The 12,247-nt window shown below is 38.1% G+C and overlaps 1 protein-coding gene across 3 annotated transcripts; it reads right to left on the bottom strand.

Moving 5' to 3' along the window:
- Positions 1 to 8,076: 8,076 nt before the first annotated feature.
- Positions 8,077 to 11,875, bottom strand: LOC110877259. Of its 3 annotated transcripts, XM_022125414.2 has the most exons (5): positions 11,727 to 11,875; positions 9,613 to 9,976; positions 9,254 to 9,525; positions 8,382 to 9,011; positions 8,077 to 8,301 (listed from the first exon to the last, which is right to left on the bottom strand). In XM_022125414.2, the coding sequence occupies exons 2-5, from the start codon at positions 9,893 to 9,895 to the stop codon at positions 8,221 to 8,223; spliced, it is 1,266 nt and encodes a 421-aa protein (XP_021981106.1). In that variant the 5' UTR covers positions 9,896 to 9,976; positions 11,727 to 11,875; the 3' UTR covers positions 8,077 to 8,220. The 3 variants fall into 3 exon arrangements, with proteins under 3 accessions (XP_021981106.1, XP_021981105.1, XP_035833249.1); XM_022125413.2 differs by having other exon boundaries at positions 9,254 to 9,976; XM_035977356.1 differs by lacking the exon at positions 11,727 to 11,875 and having other exon boundaries at positions 9,254 to 9,779; positions 9,860 to 9,976.
- Positions 11,876 to 12,247: the final 372 nt, after the last annotated feature.

The following is a 12,247-nucleotide window of genomic DNA, read 5'->3' on the forward strand; positions in this document are numbered from 1 at the left end:
GCCTACAGATTAAACCTACCTCCTGAACTCGGTGCAGTTCACAATGTATTTCACGTGTCCAATCTGAAGAAATGCCTATCAGATGAGACCCTTATAATTCCTTTTAAGGAACTCACTATCGACGAGCGGTTGCAGTTCGTCGAGGAACCAGTTGAAATCACGGACCGGGATGTTAAGGTCCTCAAGCACAAGAGAATCCCTCTTGTTCGAATTCGTTGGAACTCCCAGCGTGGTCCAGAGTATACCTGGGAACGCGAAGATCAGATGCAAGAAAAGTATCCTCAGTTATTCGAAACCAATGCATCCACTTCTGAGGCTGAAGCTACTACTACTGAATTTCGGGACGAAATTCCAAATCAACGGGGGGGATGATGTGACACCCCAGGAAAACCAGTGAACGATGTAACTTACCTAGCTTCCTCAGTAAGTGCGTACCAAATTTCGGGACGAAATTTCTTTTAAGTTGGGGATAATGTGACAACTCGAAATTCCAAGATTTGATTTCATATGTATTACACGAACATGTATTGACTAATTGTTTAATTGCACATTTGATTGCCATATTGTGAAACCTGTATTATGTGTTAACTAGTTAGTGTGAAACATGGCCCAACTTTCGAAGGATGTCCCACGAAACATGATGCATGAATCGAAGGATGTCGAAACACATCCTTCGATCCGAAAGATCATCCTTCGGAATGATGAATCTCGAAACATATCCTTCGGCCCAGTTATTCTAATGGGCTTGGCCCATTCATGTAAAATGTTTATATACGAGTATTACATGCAAGTCGGCAGTTTTTCTAAGAACCCTAGTTTTCATTGTGTGTGTGACGGCAATCACAACCAACCGGAGATTTCTTGCTGAACGATTCCCTTTTTGCTTTCAATTCCGGTTAGTATTTAAGGTGTATGTGATTTCATGATTTACCAATTTACTTGCAATATGTTGACTGTATGATTAACCGGATACGTATACTAATCGGATATATGTTAATCGAATTGTTCATATCGTGATCGGTTAGTATGGATGTTTTGAAAGATGCTAGGGTTGTATGTTAATCGGTTGTGCATGATTGGTAGGATTTGGATGTTCATCGGATTTGTATGCAAATTGGATCTGTTGTGATTAGGGTTAATGATAAAGCTTGTGGATTGGTTGTGATGTATACACTACGGATTGTTATTGTTCACTGTTCTTGAAAACGGAATCGTATAGGATAAAGTGTTATGCTTGTTAATCAGATTAGGGTTCTTGATAAACGTGGGAATCATGCTTGTTTGATCTGGTTGATATTTACTAAATTGTAAAAATTGTGTTAAGGGATAAACATAACTGATATTGACTGAAAGATATTAGCTGTTCGAACCATCATTTGACCGAAGGATACTTGTTGACCGAACCATAGTTTGACCGAAAGATAGTTGGACCGAAAGATAGTTGGACCGAAAGATAGTTGGACCGAAAGATAGACATGGTCCGAAGCATAACCTTCGGTCCGAAGGAAAATGGTGATAATGGACTGTCGAAGGATGAATTATGAATCGAAAGATATTAGGGTTTTGATAATGCTTTGAACAGTAGAACATATGTTGTATTAATAGTCATGCCATGCTTGGTGATGAACATATTCGTGTAATACTACGTGTTGTGCCGATATGCAAACTGACTGCTATGTGAACAATTAACTGCATGCGTACAATTGTGAACATGAACTGATTCGTTATACGTGCATACACTAGGACGTGATTAATTACTTGTGAGTGCATAACTTAGCATACCGAGCAAACCAAGGTGAGTTCACACTCCTACTAAGGCATGGGATTCCCGGGTCGTGGGAATGGGTTAAAGGTTATTATTGAAAGGAACGTACATATGCTTCACTAGACTATCACCTATCATGTCCTCGGATGTCAGGACGGTTACGTAGGTTGGGATAACACCTACGGGTTCACATGCCATTCTATCCTCGGTTACGAAGGATACGCACGTAAAACCTACGTGTACGCATTACTTACTTCTATCCTCAGGTTACGAAGGATACGTGCGTAAAACCTACGCACACTTTATACACACTTCTGTTCTCGGACGAAGAACAGGGATAATAATACGAATAGTCTAGTGGTCACTTAACATGGGAAGCCCCCACCAGCATAACTTACTATCGGCCCTGTAGAGCCACCTGTTACTTACTGTTACACATTTACTTACTGTGAACTCGCTCAACTAGTTTGTTGATCATTCTGTTACATGCCTTGCAGATCGTTAGGTACCTGGAGCTTGCACACGGAGGAGCTGGTCGTTGTGGGCTTGGATCGTGATCACCTTGCTAAACACTTTTGTTGTTTGATACTTATTTGCTTTGGGTTTTTACAATAATACGCTTCCGCTAAACAATGTTAACTTACTTATGTTTTGGAAACACCTTTCATATGGGAATGGTTTGGATTATAATGTGTTGGTTTTTACTTTATACAATGTTCTGTATGATTGGTGGCTTGATCCTGGTCAGTCACGCTCCCAAGCGGTGATACTCCGCAGGTGGATTTTGGGGGTGTGACAACGCATCAGCAAACTTCTTCACCACCTCTGCTGTAGTTGTTACTACTCCAAAATTGTTCAACTCTGTAAGCAAGTGATAAAACCGGCTTGTCATATCTCCCAACGACTCCTTATCCATACACGTGAAGCCATCAAATTCTTTCTTGAGTAGATCGTGACGCAATTGACGTGTTGCTTCATTTCCTACCCCTCTGGTCTTCAACGCGTCCGACAACTTTTTCGTTGTCTTGAAACTGACAAACTGGTGATAGATATCTTTGCTTAACGCCTGAGTGAGAATGGCGTATGCTTTCTTTTCCAGATCATATATCTTCTTTTGATCTTCTGGAAGATCGGCAAACGTAGCAGTCGATGAAGCAGCAACCTCTATAGCTTGATCAAAATCTGTGGTGAAACGTATCCACAATTCTGTATTTTGACCAAGAACGTATGTACGGAATCTGTCAACCCAACCCGGATATTCGTTCAAGTGCATCAACTTTGGAGGTCGATTCAAACTTCCGGTTTCGCTTTCACTTAACAAAATACTTTGAATGCTCGGCGTCTGATTTGATACGAAAGCCCATTGACCGGTTGATATGGCATTGGCTTGTGAAGATGTCGATACGGGAGATGCGGCCCATGAGGGAGATAAACTCGTATTCGTATATTTTCCCCCATCCGGAGCCGGAGTACCCCACCAACTTGGATTCATTTTAAATGCTTGACGATGAATACCTAATCAACACACTTGAAACAGACGGTTAAAACATTTATGTAAAAAGAAATTTTTTTTTTTAAGAATTTTGACAATGTTTAACAAAGTCCCACTAAACAAAGATAATCGTTGAAGTAGGTCTTGTGATATAATACGATGAAACACACTCTTTGACAGATAGGGGACGATAAAGGAGCCCAAACAGAAACCCAATTTTTTTTTTTTGTTATGCGAGCCCAGTTCTTGTGCGACTAAACAGATCTTGTGTGAGCCCAATTGCTTGTGTGAGCCCAACTTCTTGTGGGATTATATATATTGTGCAAACAATTAACTTTGTGCTACTGGAGCCCAAATGAAGTCCAACAGAAGCCCAAAACGAAAACTAGTTGTTGTGCATGCCCAAAGTCTTGTGCGGATGAAACTGTTGTGCAATTGTAGATGTTGTGCGATTGAATAAAGACTTGTGCGTGAAGGCCCAAAGGAGATTTCAGCCCAGATGTGAATTAGGCCCACATCTTGTGCGACTACTGAGTCTTGTGTGATTAAAAGAGTCTTGTGCGACTGAAAATATTGTGCAACTAATAAAACTTGTGCGATTCAAACTTGTGAAAACAACAAATCTGACTTTCTATCACCTGACACAAAGGACACTCATAAAGCATGCTATCTCACCAACTCACCATACCTTGAAAACATAATTTTCAAACTAAAACCCATCATACTTTCGTGCACAACTTTCAAACAACAATATTATAATAATAACAACTTTACACACAACAATTTACCAATCAAAGAATCAAACTCTGATGTATATCTTGAACAACTCAAGAACACTTTGAAGATACACAAGAACTCCGGTGAAATATGAGTTTTCCGGTTGCCGGAAAAATCACCAAACACGAATTTTTGCAAGAAACTTCACTAAAAACCAATTTTTGACATGTGAAAATGAGAAAATAAAGAGGTTTTTATAAGAATTTTCAGCAAACTACCAGAAATTTCGAAGTTTAAGACTAATTTTTCAGAAAAATATGAACTTCAAAAGTCTGAAACACACCCGAAAACTACTCGGTTTTAACAAGGAGAAGAGCCAAGGCTCTGATACCACTTGTTGGTCCGGCTAGGGGAGGATCTAGTCGCCTAATCCTTGTGTACAAACACACCCGGTTGTGCGGAATCCAACCGGAGATGCAAACCGAGATAGAGATGAACAAGAACACGAGATACAAGACACGTATACCGTTTAACACAATCGTATATTCAAACCGACAGAGTCTTGTTACAGAAATATATCATAAGAAACTACAACCAAACTCTCGGTTCTCTCTGTTCTCTCGGGTTCTTCCTTCTTCTCACACACTTGTCTCGTGTTGATCTCCTCTTTTCAGTGTGTATATATGCTTCATTTTTGTGCGATTGGTTCACTTGTGCGGTTGGTAATGAGGTTCGGCCCATGTGTGTTGTATCAGTCCAAAGTTAAATTAATTGGCCCAAGTTCCTTTCCCATGCACGTCTACAGTGATCTAAAATGCATATTGTAGATATTAGTCAACACATGACATCATCATGACATCATCATGATGATGTCATGATGATGTGGCAGCGGGAATCGGCTCGCGGCGCTTCGTGCTTCGCGTGTCGAACTCTGGGGCGCACGACGGAGGAATGTCGTGACGTCGGGCTTGAGCCGAACCTAACCGGGTCGAACCGAACCGAGTTGAACCGAGCCAAGTCGCGTCCACATAATATGTATCAACACTATTTTTTTTATTTTTATTTTTTTTGAAACTTAAACTTCATCAACAACAAGCCGGCCCTAACCAGGCCGACCGCAAACTACAAACAAAGAAAAGGAAAAGTTTAACGGATTCTATATTGTTTCGCATGGTATACTCTTCTTACTCCACTAAGTCAACCTATGAAATTACACAACCGTATTTTACTTTTCCAGCGACTTTTTCCGACACCTAAGCTCACTGGAAAATGGTGGTTTATATTTTTAACCTAAAAACTTAAAAAACTTTTCCTTTAGATTATCTTCATTAGTTTTAACAAGTTTTATCCATAAACATTAACATATGATTTTGACGTTTTAATTCTTATTTTCAACCAAAAAAGCTGGGTTTTTTTATTTTTATCCGATAAATCTTCAAAAACCACTGAAAAATCTCACCAACAACTCGGTTTTTAGCAAGAAATTGAGCCTAAAGCTCTAAATACCATTTGTAGGCCATGAAATCGGATCTCGAACACAAGATTTCGTGTTTCGAATGGTGTAACGAGTGCGGAATCCAAGTTACACCACAACCGAGCGAGAGTATGTAATCAATGAACAAAAGTTTCAACGTTTAACGGACTATATATTGATTCGAGCAGAGTTTCGCCACAGATTTACAAAAATATGAGCTTTCCCAAACTCTCTCACACACTCTCTAGTGTTCATTCAAGCATGCGATACAAGTGACAATGACTATCTTTATATACTACACAATACATGGATCAAACGACAGTTACACTATCGTTTGGATTTACACTAAACGTTGGTCTTCATTATATTTGAAATGAAGGTGTCACCAAGCGATAGTGAGCTCAAAGTCCAAACGATAGTTATGCTGATATGTCAACATGATGATGTCATCATTGTCACTTGTCACATGAAATTGTTCTTCAAGTCGAACGACTAAGGAACATACATAAAAGTGTATCAACAAACTCCCTCTTTGGATGTTGCTCCTGATGGATCTTCATAAGTTGTCACATGTTACAAACAAGAGGTGCATCAACAAACTCCCCTTTAAACTCCCCTTTGAATGTAGCTTGTTAATCTTCGTTCTTACAAGCTTCGGATTCTCAAGATGTTGATGAGTGATCAGCAGCAAATTGATCCTCTTGATCCACTGATTGCATTAATGTCATGTTGTCACATACATAGCTTATCTTCAGACACGTTCTCTTAGCCTTTAGCTTCCTTGGATGTCACATTTGCACACACAACAAAGCTGAACGTGTAATGATAACAAAATCTAGGTCATTAACCAATCATAGGGAATTTTCAACTGAAAACTTCACCAAGTATTGATTTCAAACAATATAAACAAACGACACGCATGAGACCAACTCTCATTCAACTACCAACCGACAACACTTTGGAAGTTTTGCAAAAATGATTCACTTTTAGTCCTTTAACTTACAAAACTTGTCAACTTCACACAGGTTTTAGGTTGATAGATTCGAGTTCCAACATCGGTCGATCAAAAATAAAATGGAGACAAAATCATTATGGCTTTAATAAAATTTATATTACAACACGCCTAAAATTATTTTGGTATTACAAACTTTTCAAATGTAAAGACAAAAAGCAATAAATAAATATATACATAAAATCTTTTTGTGAATTTCGAGGGTAAGACCATGCGTAGTGGGCATTATTGGGTATTATTGAGCAATCAGACAAGCCCAATCAAGCCCCCTCCCCACCCCCTGGGCATTATTGGGCATCATTGAGCAATTTTTCCCCTAGGCGTTTTTTAAATAACGCCTTCTCCAAATTTCAACCACCAATCACATTTAATCTTCCTTTTTCTTGGCCAATAGCTTTTTTTGTTGGTTTTTTATTTTTATTTAATTTTCTACACCCTTTTAACATAATGCCCACATCCCCATTACACCCATTTTAGAAAAACGCCCAATAATGCCCCTTGCTGACTGTACTGCCACATGACGGAAAACGTCCAAGGGTAGGGGCATTATTCACCCTTACCACTATGCATGGTCTAAGAGAATCATATCAATGTATGGTCATGCCAAAACATACTTGTTGTTCAATTAGTTAGCAATTTGATAAGTAACCTATAATAATTATTGATATTGTTGTCCAATTAAACTTAGCAATCATATGTAATCATAGCTTGGGGGATACGCTTAGTGTAAAAATTGAACCCGTTAATAAGGCAAGTATAAGATTGCGAATCCGTTAAATCATAATGTAATACTGAGTTTTACTGCAGCTGGAGCATTGGTCCTATGGAAGGCATATAGGAGAACAGTTTGGACTTTAAGTCGATCGGGTGCAAGAGTAAACCAAAGTGATACTGGAAACCTGGTGTTGCTTGCTATCCATAACTCGGTGATCACCCAACAGACTGTTTGTTTGTTACCTGGCTAAAAGCACTTTGTAGGTCAAAAACTGAAATCTAGTGTTTTGTTAACCAATGTACAGGTCACATATAAAGGGATGTTTGTGTGACCTTAAAAGTACTGCCACAACTAGCAAGATGCCTCAACAGGTGAAAGAGCCAACTTCTCCAGGAGTGATTGTGGGTCTCCGGATCATTCATATATAATTTGACAGATCTGATCCATAAAAAAACCGACAATCCACCTTCCAGCACTATTGACCAGCTCAACAAAACCCAAATGGGATCATGTACCACTGGTCTCTACTCTTCAGCCCACCTTCCCAACAAACGAATGACGCATCGCGGTCAAGACTCCACGACCACTGCCTTGCTACGATATATCCCGAATAAACTATGTGGTTGTTTTTATTTGGTCTTAAAATTCACAGGCTGAGACTTCATGAGAGAACAGTAACCATTAAACCTAATTTGTTTCTTCAACCATAAGCTTTGTATCGTAGAACAATGTGTAATATACTTGAAATTGCTCGTTTTTGTTGACAGGTGGTACACAACGGCAGCAAAAATACTAGAATAGCATGTGAAATACTAGAAATGCCGTATTTTCTTTATCTAAAATGTTTGTGGCAAAAATAACCTTATAAACATATTGAAGAACTTTTGCTTAAAATAGCATATACGTAATTATAATAGAATATATTCAATACCAAACCAATGTCGATAAATATGCTTGAAGTACATTCGACAGCCAAGTTTTAACGTGAGAATATTATGCAAAAACCAAGAACGAATTTTAACTAAAACACTTTAAATTTCCATTTTCACTTTATGAGTATATCAAGGTTGAGGCTATCAGTCAATGTGGAGCGAGATCTTAGCGATGCTTTCAGCATTCTTAAGCCCTGCGAAAGAAAGCGGTGGTAAAAATAATTAACATAAAACAAGCATAGAAGATTGAACTCAATTTATAACTACGTAATACCTCTATTAATCCAATGCTAGTCTCATATTTCTCAATATCATCAAATGGGACTTTCAAATCGTTTAGAGTATTCAGAGTTGAATATGACGAGGATGGGGTTACAATCAAGTCGTCTGTCACAATAAACAGTCCAGATTGTTTTAGGAGTCCGTTGTCTATCCTTGGATCTTTATGAAAACAATCCCTCCAACATAACGGGGTGCATGACAATGGAAAAAACTGGTGTCTTGAAGAATACTGTTGACCAATATGAGGTTTAAGTAACATATCCTTGATATCATGCGACTTAAGGTGTCTTCTTCCTACACTCATATTTGAAACGCTTTTGAAAATATTATCAATGCAAGTTACAGAAGAAGCCCCTTTAAGCAGTTCCCCAATTACCGTTCCTAAAGGAATTGATAAAACACTGAAAAGAAAGTCAACAAAATCTTCTTCGGCTTCTACAAATAAGAGCTTTCCAGTTGACTTTTGCAAAGATACTTCCAGACGCATCTTTGGAGTTGCTGATTCCTCTTTCTTCATATCGGTTTGATGAAGTATACTGCTTTGGCCAGGAACAACTCTGTTGAAAACTAAATAAGTGAACACAGCATCGAGTGATAGGGCCACCTTTAAAAGATTAACAATCTGAAGAAAAAAAAAAGCAAATTAATAATTTTAAAGTTAGAGTTATGTCATTACGTACTGCGTAAGAACAAAATGCCCCTGTATCAGAATTTTTAGTGTTCTTGTTAATTTTTTTAAACAAATGTCACAAGAGACCAAAGAGTTTTTAATTTTGCAGCATTTACGGGTGTCACTAAATGATATCTTTCTTGTAGTGTAAAACATTTGAATATATGTACATAATATCAGTTACCAACTTTTACCTGTTCACGGCCCATATCTAACATAAGATCCTCTAAGCAGCTCTTATCGGTAATTCCAAGACCAGTCAGCAACCGAATGCTGTTTGCAGAAGTATAAGGCATCACACAAAGATCATCGGTTACAATAAACGTTGCCCTTTCAGAAACGAATACACTACCACTACCAACACACACTTTGGGTTTCTGGTATGGAACTTCCTGATTCATCAACTTGCCACAATTTCCGCATTTCGCTTTTGTACAAGTGCTATACATTGATTGACAGGAATAGCCTGCACATGCAGCACATTGAAAGTATATTAAGGGCTCTGTATCGTCTATTTGCAGTTTAAGATTTCTACAATGATCATATGACAGACTTCTGGGGTTAAGAAGCATATGTTTGCATTCTTCGGTCGATAGGTAACACTCAGGAAAATTCTCCAGGCTCTGGTACAGATTTTTCAAGTTCCCAAGAGCCTCAAACTTTTGGTCATTGTGTTTCCCCAATATTCTGGCAATTGTTCCCAATGGTAGTGTCATGAAGCTGAATAGAATGTCAACAAAAGTGTGGTCAGCTTCAGCGTACACCACTCTCCTATTCACTTTGTCTATAATTACTTTTACCGAGATTTTAGCTTCCTTTGCTTTCGTGTCAGCCATAATACTAGCTAGATAGAACCCTTCACGAAGATTTGATTGAACACTAAACTGGGATTGGGAATGTCTTTCTGATGAATGGTACTACAAAATATAAACACATAAATGAATCATACCTTCAAGTTCATCAGTTAACAAAAAACCCAAATTTTGACAGATTGACAATACTGTTTGTACCAAATTAACAGAATTCACAATTTTTGCACAAGGAGATTCATAAACTGACAGAAATCATGAATACATATACATTAAGTTCATAATTAACACACTAATAGATGGCAACAGTATTGCAAACATACTCAACTAAGTTCATAAATGAATTAGCACATTAACAGAGTATAATAGTATTGCAAACTTAGTAAATTAACTGAAATTATGAATGCACAATGCAATATGTCCATAATCAACACATTAACAGAATAAAATCATAAAGGAAAGTTACTATATTAACAGAAATTATGGCTTCACATTGATATAAGTCTACAACAATTAACAGAATATATAACAAATTAAGTTCAAAATTAAAAAGCTAACAAAATACACAACACGATAAGTTCATACTTAACACATTAACAGAATATAGTTTGTACATAATTGATGTGTGCCACATCAACCTTGTGTGTACGTGGTGTTCAACATGCAACATGATGTTATTTCCTTATGTTATTTATTTATTTACTTTTATGTTTTGTTAAGTAGTTTGTTAGTAAATAAAGAGAAGAGTGGGAATACCCATATTCTCATGTCACGTACTAGATCAGGAAATAGTGGGTGTTAGTTTGAATTGCTTTTGTTTCTCCCTCTAAATTGTTTTATGGTTTTCTCTCTATTTTCTTTGGCCAACGAAACCTTTGGAACCACAACAGTGGTATCAGAGCCGTCGTGATCCCCTCGGACCCATGGCTGCTCAAACTCTATTTGAAATCCAGTTCTATCGATGGATGAACAAATCTCTTACGAAACTTGAGTCTCAGTTGCAAACCCTTTTCAATGAGTTCCTATAGGCGATAGATCCGGACCTTATTCGAACCCCACCAAACTCAAAACTCATCACCACCATCCACTTCCGTTACCTTGTCATCTCTTCCACCATCTTCCGCCAACGCACCACCAAACCCAACCACCACACCACCTATTTCGTCACCTGTGTCGGCGCTGAAATCACCTCGACAACAAGCACCATTGCAAATGCCAACATCACCAACAATCACACCAATACCATTCGTAAAATTTTTGGATGCAACTGTCCAGATTGATATTAAATTAAATTAAATTCATTCAAGGCCATCCAGAATTTGAAGAGAAGTTTGGTGTTAACCACAAAGTCACAACATATTTTAGCGACTCACAAAAACATACCACCAAATACATGGGTGTTATTTATGGTACTAATCTCATGTGTGTCTTCAAAGAGCGCACTCGCGAATGGCGCCCACCGTGGCGCTTGATGAAAACGGATCCGAATGCTACCGTACGAGTCGAATGGCACCCACCTTGGTGCTCGGTCGGATTTCGTCCTTGAGGACAAGGATATTTTGAGTGGGAACAGTTTCTACAAAACATGATTTCTGAACTTCAACCTTTGACAAAAGTAGATTTATCGAATCACAGAAATCAACAGCAACAGTATAGCAAAACCTAATCAAATGCTTACGAACATGAACAATTCAAAGACAGTAAAACTACATTAACTTCAATTGTGCTTATATACGAACATAAACCCTAACTAACAAAAATCGACATGAATACACGATCTATATACCTAATTAACAGAATGCAAGAATCGAATCGAAGAACAGGTTCTATATACAAATTAACTGGATAAAATAACTACCGAATTAGTGAGATGAGGCGATGAAATCCAACAGTTGCTTGGAAATCGCACACACTTGATCGAAATTGTTATTCACGTTGATTTTTTCGAATTTTATTCTTCCCTGTTGACGTGAGGAAGAAGCTATACCCCCTCCTCTGTAACTGAAAAAAAAGAAGTCTCTTTTCATAAGAATAGAGTTAGTTACATGAATGGTCCTTTAATTTATTATACTAGCATGTTTGATCCCTATGTATTAGTTATTACGCGTATAGTCCCTACAATTCATTCATGAGTCGTCGTGACTCGTAAGTAACATAAATATCTTTGGGATTGTTGATGCAGATTTTGTGTCCGATTCTTGTCGAATAGATTAGATTTTAATTTACGTTGAATATGTAACAGTTAGTGAAACGGTCAAACGAATGTGTTTTGACCCGCTCGTTTGAAGTGGTCAAACGAGAGGGTAATGTGTTTGACCGTGTGTGTGTGCAAGTGAAATGGGTGTGGGTATAAATACCACCCTTGTCTTTCATTTGCAC

This window comes from Helianthus annuus, chromosome 9 (genome assembly GCF_002127325.2).
Source record: "Helianthus annuus cultivar XRQ/B chromosome 9, HanXRQr2.0-SUNRISE, whole genome shotgun sequence".
Taxonomy (NCBI): Eukaryota; Viridiplantae; Streptophyta; class Magnoliopsida; order Asterales; family Asteraceae; genus Helianthus; species Helianthus annuus.

Excerpts from the sequence above, each read along its gene's own strand:
- LOC110877259 (XM_022125413.2), bottom strand. The coding sequence starts at position 9,895 with ATGGCTGACACGAAAGCAAAGGAAGCTAAAATCTCGGTAAAAGTAATT. Across the intron at positions 9,012-9,253 it reads TAGATATGGGCCGTGAACAG|ATTGTTAATCTTTTAAAGGT; the intron begins GTAAAAGTTGGT and ends TTTTTTCTTCAG. Across the intron at positions 8,302-8,381 it reads CTAGCATTGGATTAATAGAG|GGCTTAAGAATGCTGAAAGC; the intron begins GTATTACGTAGT and ends TTTCTTTCGCAG.